Below are 19,776 nucleotides of genomic sequence, written 5' to 3' on the forward strand. Positions count from 1 at the left end.
ATTGCGTTCGATGGATATCATTAGTGGGGTGCCGTAGGGAACCCATGCTGGCTGACATACATCTTGCCGTTTTCCGTAAATCAAATCTTTGTTTCAGGTCACCGGATGGCCTTCACTGTTGGAGCACTGGAGTCAAGGTGAAGCACATCCGTCTTGTCCACGTGATACTCAGGGATTTCCCTAACAGCTCAGCAAGCGGCTGGGTATCGCAAGAGTACGCTCACGTGATCTGAAACGGAGTTAAGTTGTATAACTGTAAAATAACGTTTAAAGTATCTGCAATGTCTGACTCCTTCAGACAAGCCAAATCGTGACAGTCATTGAGATAGTTTTTTTAAGTGTCATGAGAAGAACTTATGCAATATCATGCCCTCGTTTAAAACATTTTATCCGTGCAGTTAAGTATAAACAATAAAAACATCTGAAGCACTTCTATATCAAGTGTAGCTCAACTGCAGTCCATTAGTTTGCCACACACTCCTTAATCAGTATCAAACCGAACGCCTTATTAAGCAATTTATAATCCACCGGAGATGTCTAAAAATTAAAAATAAGGAACATTAGGAATAAAACCATGGGAGAACCTTATACAATCGTCTGAGATTAGCAAGCGGAACTCTGAATAAAAAAAGCCCCTTCAATTTCCTCCTATTATAATTTTAGACTGTTTGTGTGAATATGCCCAAATTAGAATTAAGAAGTCTTTCATCCATCATGGGTTTTCTGGATTCAGTGCAATCGATAACCATCTCATACGCTACTAACTCTTCTGGATAGAGTGATGACATTCAACATAAATAAGGCCTGTATTTATAAACATTAGACAAGTTTTTCGCAAAGGGTTGGTCTAAATGCCCAGTGTGGACCAAAAGTAAATGGTAGACGAATTTTTAAAAGAGTTTTTTCCATTACCATATTTGATCAAACTGTTCATCAGAACTAAGTTAAGTTATGTATTTTTTTCTTTATGTGTGCAGACGGACAAAAAGAAAGAATGCTAAAACCTTAAAACTGAGCAACTTTTCCATTTCTCGCTGCATCTGCTGATTTGTAACATCTTATTCAAAGCTTCGGAAATTAGTGTTCCTTCTGTATCCTCCGTGTTAATACAGAGGTTTCGCCACTTCTCCTTCATTTGGAGAGTTTTGGTTTCGATTCCAGTTGACAACTGAAGGAATTTCAAAGTCCTTCTCAATCGAGATTGTAGGCCAATCTCAGGAGGAGGGAATAGGTCCCCCCTGGATTTATTACTGATTTTTCGAAACTTAGAAATCTATTGTTTTCTAAGTTTCTATGATGAGAGAAAAATCACTGAAATCGGTGAGCTTTCATCCACTGAAATACAAGATAATGAGAAGTCTTACGATAAAGAAAAAAACAGCCCAGACTACTTTTTCCTTTTGCCTTGGGGAGAAGAGTGAGAGAGAAAGAAAAAACAGCCTACAAATTATATTCTTCACCCTCTTATTAAACAACAATGGAAGTACTGTACGACATGAATTTTTAACAGAATCAGAGCCATGAATAAGTTGAATACCGTCTTTGTCCTTCGCTAAAAACTTAAATTATTCGCGTTTTGTGCTCTTTTTGTATCACCTTAGAATTGCAGGCAATAATTTCTGCACAAAGCAGACTCTTATTGGCGTGGTAATCAGATAAGGTTCGTTCTACATTTAGGATTCGTGTGAAAGGTTATAATCCTATGCCAGCCAAATATTTCCTGGAACAATAAATTTCCATTACTTTAGCAGCGACCCTCACCTGTCATGTTAATGTGAAGCAATGAAGAAAGTTCTTTACTACAAAAAATTTGTAAACAGTTTCCCATGCGGAAAGCTGAAAAACAGAAAGGCTAAAAGTTCAGTCGTCCTCAGATTTATGCAAAATGACTGCTATTTTAGGGAATGTGACAGTTTTGTGTCTCGTGTTCAATGGATTGATGATTTTTTTAATGTATAAAACAGTTTAAAATAAATAAGCAAAACTGAACTGGGAATTATTGGATGCTGTGATCAAAAATCGAAGTTGTCCGAAAACAAACAATTTTAGGCTACACGTACCATAGATTGTAATATGCGGTCAACATTTTTGTAATGTACTTTACTTATTTCCCCTATTGTACTTTGTACTTTATTTATTTCCTATTATTCGTTTTAATAATAATTGAAATATCTCATATTTCACGTGTCTACTATGATTAATACAGCAAGCAAATAATTATAATTCGTCATTTTGATATTTAGTAAACTGAAAACAAAAAAAAGCTCTACGAAAAAGCAACGACTTTCATACAAGCACTGCTTTATCCTAGAACATTTCTTTTTGCTCATCAATCGTATTCCCCATTCATTCTTCCAAACAGCGCACAGCAACAAACATAATATCCATTGATTCATCTACAATATACTCGTACTGGACCACCAGCGTGGTAGATTATGATCCATTTCCCTCAATATGAGTCGTTGAGGACGTTTTCATCCTGCAGTGGATTGACAATGGCTGCAGTGTTCATCCTTCCTTTGCATTTAAATTTAAGTCTCAGAAACAAAAACAAAATGCCAGGAGCCAGAGTATGGAGGTGGGAGTTAGGATCATGGGCCAGAAATTGGCATTTTCAATGCCAGTTTCGCGTTTTCATCGAAAATTCGCAGTTATTCTGCTAAATCACGGATATTTTGGTGAATAAACTCTTTCAACACTGCATAATTCTCATCTGATCTGGTCATCGTTGAAAATACGTGGTAAATCCTAGTAAAACACAGAAATCATAACACAAGATAATTATGCATTCATTAAAATAATTTGCATTAACAAAATTATGATAAAAAAAATTTTACTCCTCAATATACTTCTATTATTCGAAAACAGCATTTGAAGCTCCTTTTGATTTAGAGATGTACAAATAAAGAACTATATACACTCACGTTTTGTAATGACTTTTATGGTCAATTAATGAATAATACACATTAATATGATCGGGGCAATGAATATATTCGATGATTATAGAAGATGTTCCCCTAATAATACGAATAACATAAAATAGCGTGTCCAAAAGTAAATACTCGTAATTCCAGATGAGGTACTGATGACGTCACTTTACCCAAACAAAAACAAGCGAGTTTCTTCAGAAATTCGTACATAAGTTGCAGAAAGGTGTCTGACCTCTCAGGCAAGTGCGTGCTTTGTGGACATTGCACTAAACTGAGATTTCTGCAATCAGAGGGCGAAATACGAACGGTGGCAGGGGACCCACGAATGGAGGTAAAGGGCGCGCAGTCGGTCTCCGTTTCGGTGTGGTGATAATGTGAAAGCCAGTTTCATCGGCTAGGTATTCCACAACACGCATGACGCCGTAAGGCGTGACGTATCCGTAACGACCTCTGACTTTTCCATCTGGGCCTTTCTCTTCTTCCCTGAATGACTGACTCGGACTGCTTCCGGTGTCGTAACCGAACTTATAAGTTCCGCTTCCAGCGTGTTCAAGTAACTGGTAGTGGACCTGGACTCCTGATGGAATAGTTACTTCTTTACCAAAACTTCCTGTTGCAGCGGATATTGTGGATGGCAACATCAAAGCGACTACGACAAGAACGGTGCACTGAAAGAACAAAAATGAAAGATGGATTTAAATATCTGCATTACGTGTTACGCGAATTAATTTGGAAACAACAAATACGCGTCGCTTATATGGAATAAATTTTATAATTTTAATTACAGTGAATAACTCCTGTACTATAAGAATTAAAACACCATGCACATGCCGCGCAGATCTATTCCTATTTCATTAACATGTCATCAAAGAATTACAACGCAATGGGTAAGTTGCCTAAATTGGCACGCGCCCATTTGGATCTATATTATACTGTATTACGTATTTTTAAAAAAAATCCCAGGAATTTTATGTGATAGCATACTGATATGTGGGCAAGATACTGCGACTGTACAGCGCAATATTTTGCCCACATCGTCTTAAATACGCAGCAGAATACGAATAAAAATTTCATTTCCATTTTCTTAATCGAATAAATTCTGCGTTTTGATCTCAAATAAATTGCAGATATCACCCTTTTCAGATCAGCAGTAATCTACCACTAAATTTACCTTCCATCTTCCATGGTATCTTCTTTCCTTCTCCTTTAGGAGGAGTTGCTCACCCCGTGAGTGTGCCTATACTGGAACACTTACGTAAATCATTAGTCAGAAAATATTGCTGCAAGAGACAATGAATCTTCCACAGAAATGTAGGATATGACATTGGTCTCATAGCTTCTGTTGCTTTAAAAACTTTGTTATACCCAGATCTGTCATTAATCAGTCCTGTTTGTGTGAACTGTTGGAATGGTAACTTTTTTTCAATAACAAACCTATTACAAAATGTATTAAATTGTTCTCTGTACTCTTTCAGTCCACTCAGAACAATTCAGTAAAACCAATGATGCTAACCACCTTCTGTCCATCTATATAGTGTGTCTTGTCTAAACGGTACTTAAGGGTTCTCTCCCCTGAACCATTTATGTACTATTGTTTTGTGTGTTGTGCCTTATTGTAGGGCGACCCTAAACTAAACGTTAGTTCAATTCCACCTTGTTACACTCTGATGATAAGCAAAACTCTGCCCCTACTATTTATATACTGAGTGCCTAACTATCAGAGGTAGGGCGTCACCTGGAACAAAAATTCAACTACGCACTCAGTGATCACTGAATTATGACCATCCTATCCATAATGGATTGTGCCACATAGTCCACAGTATAAAAAGTCGTACAGTTTCCTACCCTAGCGGAGTGGTAATTTACATATGGTTGTGCAAGTCAAACTGATAACGTAGCAGTTCTGGGAAGTAGTAAAGATATCACGAAGTTTCAAAAGGACACGACTGTGAGAGCTCTTGCGTCGGGTGCTTCCATATCGGAAACGGCACGTCTTGTCGGTTGCTCACGGTCCAGTGTGGTTAAGGTGTACAAAGAATGGTGCCAAATGGATCAAACCACTTCCCGACAATGGAACTGTAAGGATTAGGCAAGGTGAATTTTTGTGGTGAGCGAAGGGTGCAGCGCGTTGTGATCAACGGCAGGTCACTGTGCGATTGTTGACATCGTAATACAATATCCCAAATGACGATGCACTTCACACTCAGATGTATGAGTTCTGTGGTGTCAACAACACCTGGTTGGACACTGGAAGACTGGAAACGAGTGTGCTTGTCGGATGAGTCCAAATACATGATTAAACACGCTGATAGGTGCCTTCGGGTGTGGCGCAAGCAACACGAGTCCGTGGAGCCAACGTGCATGGTGTCACTATCCAGGCAGGTGGAGGTGGTTGCACGTTTTGCTGGCAAGAACTAGAACCCCTGGTGAACTAAAGTTCCCGGACAGAAACCAGGATCTTCCAAGATGATAATACGCTATATATTCGGGCTCGCACTGCTTACGAGTGGTTCGAGGAACGCAGTGACGATATCACCAGTCTTGACTGGCCTCAGCCTGATCTCAATCAAATTGATCACCTGTAGGACGTTCTGGAACGGGAAGTCAGTCGTATGGACACTGGAAGCCCTGTAGGCAACATGGCAGCAAATTAATATGGACTTGTTCAGACATTTAGTGCAGTCTATGCTTAAGCAAATAGCGGCTGTTATCAGTGCGCACTGTGACAAAACACCATATAAGGTAGATGATTATAATTCAATGATCACTCAGTATCTTCATCTGGGTATCCTCAACACTTTTGGTAGATTTTGTGTTCTCGCTCAGTTACACTAACAAAATCAGTAACCAGTGGTTTCCAACCTTATAATACTAAAAAATAAAATATCGTTTTAACAACCCCATCCAGTACTTTCTCTAAGAAACAGAAAGAAGAAAATCTCCTTTTATAATTTAAACGTTGTACAGGAAAGCCAGAAGTGTCCCATTGATTTAAGTGACTTATACCTTATTTCAGCCCAAGTTGTTAAATACAACAGCAGCGTGAGTCTTATTTTTATTATTCCCAAACCTTCTTTTGATTTCAGTTCGCTTTCCGTCTAATATTTATTAAGAAACACTCCAACTAGATTATCTTAAAGCCTTCTCTGAAAAGATGTTTATTAATTCACTTATATTCGAAAGATTTAAAGTTCAGCACTTCGAGACTAAATTTCTGCCTGTCTCAGACGAGAACCTGTTCCCCATCCATAAAAATATCTACAAATCATTTATTCCTTTGAAGTGCTGCATTCTCGATTTGCTCATCCTTGTTTTGATCCAAATCGGTTAATAATCAAAGCCCTGTTTATAATGGGTCATTGCATCACGCGGGAAGAGAAAGAAGGGAGAAATATCGTGCATAAAATTTTCATATACCACGCAGCATGTTCAACGCACTGTTCAGATTACGCCATAAAGAGATTCCTTATTTCCATGAACAAAAATTCCTTCCCAAACAACATAATTGGGTTTTTATTTGTCCAGGAATAGCCTCTCTTATGAATTTCTCGAATTCCACCATGCTCTTTAGTTTGTGGCTTCGTAGATTTCTCACATTTGTCCTTTTGGTTTCTTCATGTGTACTTTATAAGCTTTAACACTATCATTTCATTACTGTTTTCTATCATTTGCCGTCCAGAATATTACATATAATAGTATCTTTTCATAGTAGTCTATCGCTAGCAAGGTTACCAAACCCGCGATTTCGCCTGCAAGTGGCAAGCTAGTCGTCATTTAGAAGATTCTCTTCATGGAGAAACGATATAGGAACCTCCCTTTCCCTAGAAAAATGACTGCGTTTGTGGAAAGTCTTGAAACAGAACGGTAGTAGGTTTATACTGCCATATGATTGACTGTATCAAGGATCGTGATCGATACTTTGGAAACAGTTTTTCTTGCTATCTCTCATGTCAGCTTTTTGTGGTGATCAAAAAGATGATTTCGAGAGAAAGCGGCATGGTCTACTAAGGGTGAAGTTTGTGCCCGAAGACTAATACCCTGTGTAACACTCACTTATTCATCCATCGAAAAGAGAGATTATATTTTTGATCATCGTTCATCAAGAACATCGGTACTGGACCTCCTTGTCCGATGAGTCCCGTTTCTAATTATTTTGTCGGGACTGGGTGCGTACCTGGCGGAAACTGCACGAAGCTATGCACCCGTCAGTTCAACAAGGAACTTTTCAGACGTGGACGGTCGATAATGGTCTGGGGCATGTTCAACTGGTACCCATTGGGACCTCTGGTACGTCTATACGCATCTCTGTACACTCCAGGTTATGTCCATCCTTGTAGACCACCTGCATCCCTTCATGGTCGTCGTGCACCCACAAGGCAATGGACTCTTCTAGCAGAACAATGCGCCTTCCCACAGAGCCGTGGCGACTAGAGCATAGTCCGATGAGCATTCCGCAGATTGAACGGGGAGGCCATTCCACCATGGAATGGCCTCCCCGTTCACCGGACATGAACCCTGTGGAGCATCTTTGGGATGCTGTGGAAAGGTCCATTCGATCTTTGGATCCTCCACCCAGGAATGCAACGGAATTATGGACAGCGGTGCAGCAAGCACTGATGGAAATAACTATGGAACACTTTCGTGAACTAGGGACTCAATGCCTCGCCGTGTTACTGCCCTTATCCGGGCAAAAGGTGGGCCTACCCATTACTAGGTAAGTATTCCATGATTTCTGTCCACTCAGTGTAGTTTCCCATCAACGTTAGAAGATGAGTTCTCCGATCCCTAGAATCTGGAGACAGCCCCCTAACCACCATTATATTACTACCCTTGTACAGTGAACATTTCAATGTATAACAAGGATAAAGATCGAAGAAGGGTTACGTATCCAACTAGACCACCCTCTGTTGTCACTCCACCTACCTTAGAAAGGACATCCGATGAATAGAGCTACCAATGCGATTTCAATGATGAATGCTGATGCAACTTTCCACACTTCTCTAAACAGCGAGAATTGGATGACATTCAGGCAATGGAGAAGTATCGAGAAAGTGGAATGCAGCTATCATGGGTGACTGTATGTGGAGTTTGGTTCGAGTGTTCAGATATTTAGTTCCGAGTCGTCTTCTAGTGTACGTATCATCTTAGGCAGCAGTGGTACTCATTTGATTTACGGATTTAAATGGCAATAGAATGCATTCTACGTAAGTTAAATAGCTCTTGAAGATAAATTCGGATGTACTCGTAAATAATACGTAATTTTTTTTTAATTTCTCGCAAGTATCTTTAAACAGGTTGCAATTAAAAAAAAATTTGTGTTGTATTCATAAAAGCATGTCCAACATAGAAATAAAACAGCAAGAAACTAAGATAAACGAAAAATCTTAAATTGTTCCACAGCACGATTCGTCTGTTTTATTCTATCTATCAATTTGTTAAATTGACTATACTCGGAGCAACTCATATCAAAAATAAAATAAAAATAATTGACAGAAGAAAACGAATAAACAACCATGACAGTAGTTATCAACTGGCCTTGGTAATTTCTTGGTATCCTTCCATGAAATTACTAAGGCCAATTCTTAACCCACCATGGACAATTTCTTCGAATTGGCCAAGCGGGTTACTCGTGAAAATACTTATGATTACTGAGAAGGACATATACAAAAATATATTAAAAAACAGTAAATTTGAAACTCTCGTTTGATGGGACCAGAAACTTTTTTCTAGGCTCTATATTTCGTAATGTCTTCTCTCTTTTGAAACAATTTTAAGATAAGTTGTTTTTAGGAATTTTTGCTAATGTCATACTTCTGTCTTCGACAAAAAGTAGAAACTTAAACCACGTATAACTAACCGGATCCCTTTCAAAAGGTGAAAGCCTAAAGAATAGTATATAAGAGAAAGCTGTCACATTCTTCTAAAGCTGAGTGGACAAACGAAACTTCAGAACAAATTAATTGTTATACTAATGATTAATTCACTGAGGGGGGCGGTATTTTGCGCTGAAAGAAGGGGATGGATGGGGAACTTTATGACAATCCAATTGAAAAACTTTGTCCATAATGACACGCACATTACATCATTAAAAGCACAGAAGGATAGGTTCAAATATGAAAATGTCTTATATGCTGACTTGTCTTTCCTAATCTGTAAATATTTTTGTGATTTTAATCGGAAACCGTGTATTAATTTCCACCCCTAAGCTTTGGTGATATTAAGCAAACCTTCAGCGTAATATTGAAAAAGAGAAAGAAAGATTTGAACATGAGCGGAGAGTTTTAATTCGAAAATGGTCAACACAGAATAGAATTGTTATGGATAAATCTGATGTGAAATAAAAGAGTACCTAAGCAATTATTCTTTGTGATAAAAGGGAAATGAAACCAGATAGAACATATTTTCAACTATTTTTTTAAGTTTCTAACTTTGATATTATTACGAGATATTCTCTTTCATATCCTTTGGAGGTTGAAGATACTAAGACCTGCTTAGTCCAAAGTTACAGTGGGTTTAAGAGCTATTCTTAATTGGCGATCTAGAACCGTTCTTATCCTACAGAATGATAGTGATTGTATTATTAATAAGCCCACATACGTTGCTTATTAGGCTTTGGATATGATGTAGATCCCCATAGTATTTTCAATTGTTTTGTAATTAATCTCCTTTGGTGTGATATACGAATGCCCTTGTCTCAGTTCTTTGTGGGCGCGTGTAAATCATCATACTACCTGAACTTCATCAATCAGTGGACAAATAATTGTTTATTTTTAATTTGATACAACTCAAGTCCATGATCGTACTGAACTGTGGGAAAAGGATTATATGTAAACATAAATCAGGGAACGACTGGATGGTTTGAAACAGCCATCCAGGATTGGGTTATTAAGAATGTCTGACCGTTGAGGTGTGTGGATACGATTTTGGAGAGAGAGAGAGAGAGAGTGAGAGAGATCATTAATTCTTACTTTAAATGGAAATTGTAGGTAGTTAATTAGTACATTAGTCATGGTAATATCTTTGTTTTTCGCTTTTAATATAGAGACATGTTCTACGATGAATTTAGCTATGTGCTTAAAAAAGACGAATTACAAATCACATCTAAATTTAAGTGCATGACTTCATCTTTTAAGCTGTCTTAAGGGTGACGTCAACAGAAAGAGAGGCACTTGTGCTCAGAGCTTCCAGAAAACATTAAGGAAGTAACTCGCTACTGTGATTTACGTCCACCTTACGTGTTGCATTTGAATTGCCTTTTTTATGTAAAATATGCATGGAATACGAAGTGGATCTAAAGTAATAAGAAGTTAATCTTTGCATTCAATAGAAGCGCTACTAGGGGCGCACCCAGGCAGGAAGGGGGGGGGTTCTAATCTTGAACCCTTCCAAAAGAGATTCGAACTCAGAACAAAAAAATCTGAGTAAGTCTCCTCAAGGTTAAAACAGTAGGATGATCTTCGCCACATCTCAAAGAAAATCCACTGCAGCAACCACTTGCATTAAGAAACGATGCATTCAACCAAACCATGTGGGAGACATCCAGAAAATATTAATTTGTCTAATGCCTCGCTTGCAGATTTGTTTAGCTTCCTACAGAAGTTAATATTAATTCTTCACTCTAAATAACCAATCAGTCTCAGTCTTCTTACGTTAATCTGAGATGATATACGCTTCTTCTCCCTCATCTGTTAGGACAAGGCCGATGACTCCATCTTGAAAGCGTGGCTACTGCAAGTAGAAACATGTACCGACATGTCCCTGCTATTGTTGGCTCTCTCTCTCTGCTTCCACATGCCACAACTCTCTCACGAATTTGTGGTCCCATCTATAAGCATTTTTCACTCAACAAAAAACTGAAATATCTGGCGAACACATAAAAACGTAAAGCTGTAGGGAATCGCCGAGAAGGTTTTACAAATCACGAAAATGTAATTATGTGATCCTGGCTAGTGATACTTTCGTGACAGATGAAACATTTCCATTGTTATCTGATCGTCCGAGTCACATCCAACAGAAACCATCAGTGGCAGTAGACCAATACATTGTATCCTTAAGTTAAGCGAATGCGTGTCAAATACAATATTACAACGTGCGACTTTGAATTCCAATTAGAAAATTATGGCGATTAGCAACCCTGTAGCCTCGAGCTGTGAGCATTCATTACTATAATAGCGGGTACCTGATAAGAATGAATAGAATTTAAATGTGAATAATGGATGGTTATTAGTTGAAAAATATGCGTTCATTTGTTTGTGTTTTTATTTATTTTTTATTTACGCATCCAAAATACACGTTAAAATTACGCTGGAGATGACAGCTCCAGGAAGTTAGAGGTGCGCGCTCTGATGTTTTTTTTTTGCCAAACTCCCTGGTTTTTATTTATCCGTAGAATCCATCATTCAACCATACCTACAATTTTCTAGATCAATGTGAGGCCCACAAGAGGAAATAAACTTCTATTTGCATCTACGCTATGCGCATTATCTGACTCTCCTGAAAAATAATTTACCTCTGATCGTAGTCCAGTTCTTGCCTAAATATCACAGCCCTCGAGCAAGAAACTGTCCCCAAAACACGTAAAACATTTATAATCCCGAACTTTCTCAATAATGAAAAATGCCTACCCTCATACCATGGCATGTCCTCGAAGAGTGCGAAGTCACAACCATTCTGACCAGCTGGGTTAATACTGTTGCAAAGTTGCCTTTCTTTAAAAAAGAACAATTACATTTAATTCATTTCACAATGTTGATGAGTTAGTCGGGCTCAGGCAAGGGTGGCACGGTTTTTCGCCTGGAAACTGAGGTTTTCTTCCAACAAACAGACCGAAGAATACATGAAATTAGAGACACAATATACTAACGTCTTATAGCCTTAGTTGCTTTGTCACTTAAAAACGAACCTATCATAAACAGACCAATGGGTGGACCACATTAGTTAAACTATTTACATAACCTGAGGCTTTAGCCCTAAACTATATCGTAATCGAAAGTAGTATAAAGGCTGCCGTAGCCTAGTGGTCAGGCGCGCCGGTGCGTAAGTACACGTGCCTTGAGTGACCGGGGTTCAAGCCCGTGACTACTGAATACGGTGCTGTTTCTTGTATTCTATCTATCTTGTGAACTCCTCTGACCGTTTGGTCGTCCCGGAGTATAAACAGAAAATTTATTTATTTTATTTACTTAAGTTTCCCAAGATGGCGCCCTCTTGGGATCGCCATTCACTGCTATTGTAGCACCGCTAGTCCATTATAACCAAGAAATCCTTCATACGCGAATGAGTTTAAGATTTCCTCCATATTGGCCCTAGTCCCAACCCCATCCTGACCACAAACCTTGTTAATAACAGTTTATTGAAAATCGCATGTTTTCTTTAGCGGTTTAACCCCCTCATAAGACCAAGATGATGATGTTTTGTTTGAAGACCAGTCTTGCCAAATGTTGATGCGATCAGGGTAATGGTACCAACATTTAGCAACACCAAAATCCCAGTTGTTACGTTTCACTCCGACTTGGGTGAAGTATTCGAACCGAAATGGCAGTTCAGCATTATGCTAGACACACACTTCACGGGCCATGTGTCTGCGCTGGACAAAACAAAATCTCTTAGAGATTTCTTTCATTTATTATTATTTTAACAGCCCAAGAATAACTCTAATATCCGTATATGTTTTTGTCTATAATAGTAGGTGTTCAAGGGCCGATTTACATGTTATGCTCGGTTAAAAATCCGGAAATAACTCACCGTGGAAACCCTACACGTTCTCCTGATGAGAGGTGTAGCGTTACATCTTCACCGAATAAATTTATTGATTCTAACAGCTGCATTTGGTTGGGCAGTTACTTTTGTCGCGACTATAGCAAGACTTCCGTATGAATACTTCCTCCTCAAAGTCCTTTAGACATTTAAAATATTCTAAAATGAATTATCTTATTTTACAATTATTTAAATAATATGAAAATATTTTAAAATTATAAAAGTATTTTAAATTCTTCAAAACACCTTTTCTTAATCGTTATAATAAAACGATAATATATACTTGTTTTACGCGAATGCTATTTCATTGTTTTATTTCTTCATTGAGCTTGTGAGTTTATTACACATTGTCCTGTTCTGTGTTTCAGCAAATGGACTTCGAAAAATGGATGATTGTCAGGACTCAGCACCTTACCACACAGCAAAATTGGTAAGTTTTATGCTATTTAGATTTAATGATGAGCTTGTCTTCTTATCTCACAAGGCTTAAAACATACCAATGTTTTCCCTCGTTTTTCTCCCTTAAGGTGCAGTCGTACTTCAGAAATGCTGGCATTACAGTGTTGTACCGGCCCGGCAACAGTCCACATTTGAACCCTATTGAAAATTTCTGGTACATAATGTCGTCTAAAATTGCTCAGAAGAAGCCAATAAGTAAGATTCAGCTGCAGGAGGGCATTGTAAGGGTGTGGTACCACGAAATTGGGCAACCGTATATCCAGAAGTTGATTAACTCTATGCCAGGTCGTTGCAAGGCTGTAATTGCAGCTCGAGGAGGAACAACAAAATATTGAGGACTTATTTTGCCGATTTACATTACATAATACTATTATGTTAACTTTTTATTTCAATTTGAACACGTAAATGCAATAAAATGTATGTTTGGTTGTCATGATTGCCATTTGCATGATTTCTCATATTTCCATTAAATACGCGTTTTACTCTTTGGGAAGATATTTATGATAATTAGGTATATCAGGTGGAGTCTTTTTATTGGATTTCATTCACAGAGATGTATATCCCATCTAACAAATACATTTCGAACATTTCTGCAATCCACAATGCAGCGCAAAACACATTATTTGCAAAATTTACAAGTGATGCAGTTTTTTGTCCGCCACTGTAGGTCCTCTAAGAATAAACTGAAATTATCCCCAAGCATATCCAAGATTATGGTTTTTAAACATAAATTATACTATGGCAGACCACCAGTTGAAAAATAACAACAAATCACAATCCGCTTGTCACCAAACTTTTAGAAGTCATCATGGATGACCGCTTTTCTTATTTATACTTAGTGCTAATCAAAATTTATAAAATAACTTCTCTTCTTATATTAACCACCCTCGTACGCTATTTACAATAAATATACTGGCAGCACATGGCGATAGCAGAATTCAACAAACTGATTAATGCTGTTACAGGGAATGAACTCTCCTTCCTGAATAAAAACAGGAAATTATCCAACTTTATTTTCTTTTGGATTTCTGTTCCAACGATTTCCTCTAAGTACGGTATTCAAATACTCTTTCAGCTTTGACCTATTTTACATTCATTGTTTTTACATTTGAATTATGTAAATAGTTTTAGTAACTGTTGAATAATCCCATGTTCCGATCGTTCTTTAAAAGTGGTGTTGTCCTTCCATTTTTATTTATTATTATTATTTTTTTTTTTTTTGTTCCATTGTCCCACAAATTTGTATTCAGTGTATAATCCGTGTGATTGTTTTCTCGTTCAGAAAACGGTTTATTCTTTCCTGTTTTGTGTATTTTAATATCTTATTTTTCATCATTTTCTTGCGTATTTTCATCCCCTTTACCTCTTTCGGTATCATTAAACATAGTTTACGTCACGCTTGATCTTCATAACGACCTTCCCGAACCTCCACCTGAACAAAGTAGGTATTTAATATTCAGTAATGTTCTCAGGAGTTGTCGACCACTTATCTCTTCCAAGATATCTCAGAATCGTACTATACTTTTGATTATATGTAAAGAGCAAGATGCATCTCTTAAAAATGAATCAGAATCAAATAAGATAATACGAGGCATCTTCAATTTCACTGAAGATACAGCAAATTGCTTTGAATAGTAAATTAAAACTTGGATGCCTTATTTGGAAATAAAAACGTGGAAGCATTTTGATTGTTTTGGCATTAACATGTATGTAATAAAGCAATGTAATAAAGCAGCATTAATCAAGCAGCGTTGGATATTAATGAATGGTAAAAATATCATTTTAGTTTCTTATAAATTTCAATAAGTATTGACTTTCTTTAAAGATAGAAATACGTTATTAGATAAATTCAGATGATAAACTGAATTTATCATAATGGAAATAAATATTATGGATATAAAAAAATTCCATAATTTATCAGTTGCCAAACAACTAAATTATGGAATTTTTTTGCCCTGCAACAGAAAAAATACAGTACTTAGTTTTTCTCTATATTATAGTACATTATTAAATCTCGTTCTGATATTTATGTTGCAGTTTCTTATATCCTTGTTCTATTCCCTTTTGGCATTTTTTTTTCATTTTTATATGGTTTTTGATTAACTGTGCCATGTTTTTTTTTTCTCACTTTTTTTTTTCTTTATTTAAAAATTACACTCGGCGTTCAAACAAGCTAGGAAAACAAAATAAAAATTACATTATGGAAACTATGAAATACGAATTCCAGGAATTGTTATTTTAAACTAAACTAAAATATTCATCGCTAAACCAAAGTGTTTCTCCTCAGTATCCAAATAAACGATTTATTTTTACTCTGTTTCCTGCCAATTTTCATTTTTTTCACGCTTTTTCTTTAATAGTTTTTCGCATAGAGAAAACGGCAGTGATACGTCCGTTTATGTGTGATCAAAACAGGTTTACTTTAGTGGTATTTCAGGATATGGATGAAAAATTAAAAGAATGACGATCCTTAAGACAAGTTAGGATTGCTATACATTAGAAGTTAAGTTTTTCATTAACTTAGCATCTACAAATGTTGCGTATCGTAGACGAAAAATATGATAAAAGGTCTAATTTATACAATGATAACAATTGGTTGCCATCTTGGGGAATTTTTAGAGCAGCAACAACTTTAATCCGAGTACAGCAGGCCATATACTATATCATTAATGTGTTCATGTGGTTTATATGTTGTGTAAGCTGAAAAATATGGGATAACCGAAGGTGAGGGGCCTCTACTTCCTTCTGGTTGAGATCGGGATTTGAACCCCAACATTTCCAAATGAGTCAAGTGCTGGACTGTCACAGAAATTACCGATGACAGCAGAGCAATCTCTTGATTGTAAAAAGAATTCTCAATTAATAATTGATTCATTAAGTACTGCTTTCAGTTATAATATGAATATACTCCAGTTTTAAATTTTCATTTTACAAAAAATGTTAACGTTAGTATAAGCTTTTCTGGTATAAAAAAATAATGCAACTCAACTACCATGAATTAATTGACACTTCTAAGGTTTCACGATTTATCTAAGATTTAAGATTTCTTAAGAAATTAATGCGATCTAATGTATACTTGCCCATATTCGGAATTGTACGATAATTGCTGCTGCTGTTGCTGCCATCACTGGGCGTATTAGAGGTCGTAGCGCTTGCGTAGACCCATGTGCTCAGGCACACACATGCAAACACAGGTGGTCGCAAAATCGGTGTGGTCAAACCACAGGTAGCACCTCCTCCTCTTCTTCCTGCGGTTTGCTGTGTCTTCTTTGCCAGTTGATTAGCTAAGAACGGTATGCCTTTACTCTCTCAAAGAGCGCGTGCTTTACAAACACCTGTTCATATTCTCCCACGATTTTATACCAGAGGGCGAAAGAGTCCTCTACCTTTTTATACGGCTCTTCGGTGGAGGTCACGTCATTAGCCTCATTTCTGAGGACGTGCTCGGACTTTATAAAAACTAGTCGAACTATCAGCACATCGAAAGGTTTGTGTACAGGTGTGAGTCACCCCCAACCGCTTCTTACTCTCGTTTTAGTTCTCTCTCTCTCCTCTGAGAGGGACAAACAAGATGTGAAAAACCGTCATTACTCATAATTGTGCTTCCTTCCGCAAACAAACTTGTTTAAAAAACAGGTTTTCTCCAGTTGGCAATCAGTTAATAATTACGGCAAATATTTGAATTCCTTAATAAGTAAACTTAGGGTTGATTACATCATAATGTTCAAGAATTAAAATTTATATAATCAATTTTATAATATTTTTAACATTAAAATAAAATATTTAAAAAAAAAAACTGTAGTCTTATCGCAGCACGGTTTATGAAATTAAATTTTCCAGAATAGCTAACTTTTTTCTTTTTTGGTATTTTGAGGACAGGGTAGAACAATTAACTGTCAGATTTTCTGATGGACGTTTCCTTTTCAAGTTTTGAAATTTGCATGTACCTCTCTCTCTTCTTCAAAATAATATTTTCAATGTTTCAGGATACGAGCACCAGTTGACAGCCAATAGATTCGGTTGGATCGTTTTGCATAAACAACTCATAGGCAACAAAGGCGGAGTTCCCAGTACATGGCATTCTAGGGTCAATTTGTACAACACTGACTTCGGCCACTGCTTGGAAAGGTCTTTAGAAATTTCTATCGTTATCGAGCAGAATAAATCATTTCAGCTCGGTAACAGGAACTGAACTCAGACCTTCATAAATAGAAGATATTACATCATCGAGATTGTTACGAAAGAAATATTGAGATTGTGATTGACAGAAGATGGGACAGACAGAAGCAGGTCAATTCAGTCAGGATGGATAACTTTCCACAAACTATATCACGTTAGTTGTCGAAAAGAAGTTTCTATGCAAGATTACTTAAGATTTGTGCCCCTTTTTGCCCAGGCCTCGAATTGAAAAATATTAACAACGGAAGTACAGAATTAAATACATATTTCTCAAAAGTTCATTCAATATGCAAATATTATTTCATAGCTTCTCACTTATGATATTTTGAAGTCACTATTAATTAAAATTGTGATCGAACTCGTAATTGCCAATAGCCGTCTTACCATTCTGATAAACTTTTATTAGCCTAGGCTCCAGTGAGTTCCGACCCAATTCCAGCATTGTTCTCACCTCAAAGCAGAGAGGAGAAATCGCATCAAGTGGTGTCCTAAACATGAAATTTGGAACCAAAGACCAATGGCCCAACCCACTATTCACGCCTGAGTCCCGATTCAGTCTACAATTCAACTCTTGGTGTACTCCTCCCCCCCCCCTTCTGCACCACTTCTAGGGGCTGCTAAAAGTGATGCAACCAGCTCACTGTTCAATTTAGCCTCCTTTTGGATGGAGTGATGTGGGTATGCTGTGCTTGATTGCTTGTCGTTCTAATTGAAACCAAAGTCGCAGTAACTATGTATAATCATTATGGCCTTGTTCTACATTGACATTTTGGAGTTCCGTACTAACTACACTCTGGCAATTCTTTTGAAATGGATCCTGTAAAATTTTGATTCGCCTGCAGTAAAGCGAAGCATGTAGTGTAGTTTTGAGTAAAATGGTTGCAGAATTGGTCTGCCCTGCACAGAATCCTGATCTCATGTGGGTAAAAAAGGAACACTAAATCGTTTGTTTGTTGTTGTTTGTTATTTTGGTTTTTAGGAGCATTAGCAGCTAAGGCCATATTGCTCCAGGAAATGCGGTGGTCATTCCCTGACCTTTCCGCATCCTCCGTATTTGGTGGTGACGGGCTCGAACCCCGGTCTAATCAAGAAGCGTGTGCTACGAACACTAAATCAAGATACTGCTAATATGTCTCTTTCAACTCCATAGCGGACGAATGCTTTAAAGAAAAATAGTACAAAATCTGAGTTGCCTGCGTTAGTAAACAAATTATTTCAGAAGGATCCTATATACCGAAGGCCTTAAAGTAATCAACGGTATTAATTTCATTTTCAAGAGTCCAATTTTTGGAAAATGCTGTTGACCAAATACTGTTGATAATGTAGGTAGTTCTGTTTAGCAAATAAATCTACACAGTACTTTGGATAGAGGAAATAATATTAACAGCATTATCCATTGGATAAAATCAAAGCGATGAAGAAGGAACTGCTAAATTTACTTAACAGTTCCTTCTTCACGATCACGCTACATCAAATACCGCTCTCACTGTCCAAAAAATTAGAAACTTTTATTCAATATCTAGGATGGCTACCTTCTGCCCGAATTACAGCCTGTGCATACTTCGTGACATGGATTCCACTGGATGTCTGAGGGAAATCTTGGTAATGATACTCGAACCATTCAGATGCAATTTTTTGCATGGTGGATGGTTGTCGTCTTGAAAGAATCGATAACAGTCCGCTAAAAAGGAAGCATTGCAGGGTGAAGTTGGTCCGATTTAACCGAAGATATTTAGTAGAGATAACACGACCTTCTAACGGTATGAGCGAACGCAATCCGTGCCAACTGAACATACCCATACCGTTATACCACCTTCACTCGCTTGAGAACCAGACATACAGTCTGGGTGCATGGCTTCATGAGGTTCACCCTTCATCAGTTTGCATCCTACCATTGGTGCAAAAAATTATAAATCGAAACCCGTCAACTCACATGATCATTTTTCACTATTCCACATTCTAGTCTTTTCATTTTTGGCATCACTCCATTCGAATCCTTCGATTTTGTAAAGAAGTGGCTTTCGTATAGGCACAGTTTCCAGATCTTCGACTACCAGTTGAAGAATCTGGTCTTATCTCTATTTCGACTACAAAATTCCAGATTTTTCGACTTCAGCAGCATATTTCGTTTGGAAATGCCTTTCTTTGGCTAAATTGAAATTTTCATCATTCGCTGCACATCTTCTATTTACAATTAACCTAAAATTCTGCGGTTCTTTTCTTAGAGTACCGACCTTCTACCACATTTCTTTGTGTTGGAGCTGCATTCTCCTTTCATCTTCCACTCATTGTATATTTTGGAGATGATTGCTTTCGACACACCAGTGATTTTCTTTGTTTTTTTTTTTTTTTTTTTTTGTGTGTTTTTCAATCGGGGCTCTTCTAAACGTACTCTTTTTTGTCCAATGAGTGTATTACTACGAATTGCACTATCACTTTGGTGGGTGGCTGC

The 19,776-nt window shown here is 37.4% G+C and overlaps 1 protein-coding gene across 1 annotated transcript; it reads right to left on the reverse strand.

The window, feature by feature from the left end:
• Positions 1-2,925: 2,925 nt before the first annotated feature.
• Positions 2,926-16,498, reverse strand: LOC150091315 (pupal cuticle protein 20-like). Its single transcript, XM_090383148.1, has 2 exons — positions 16,226-16,498; positions 2,926-3,598 (listed from the first exon to the last, which is right to left on the reverse strand). Exons 1-2 carry the CDS (start codon positions 16,268-16,270, stop codon positions 3,197-3,199), a joined length of 447 nt encoding a protein of 148 aa, XP_090239274.1. The 5' UTR covers positions 16,271-16,498; the 3' UTR covers positions 2,926-3,196.
• Between the last annotated feature and the right edge of the window lie 3,278 nt (positions 16,499-19,776).

Source organism: Mastigoproctus giganteus, chromosome 1, assembly GCF_048544385.1.
Source record: "Mastigoproctus giganteus isolate SK-2022 chromosome 1, ASM4854438v1, whole genome shotgun sequence".
NCBI lineage: Eukaryota > Metazoa > Arthropoda > Arachnida > Uropygi > Thelyphonidae > Mastigoproctus > Mastigoproctus giganteus.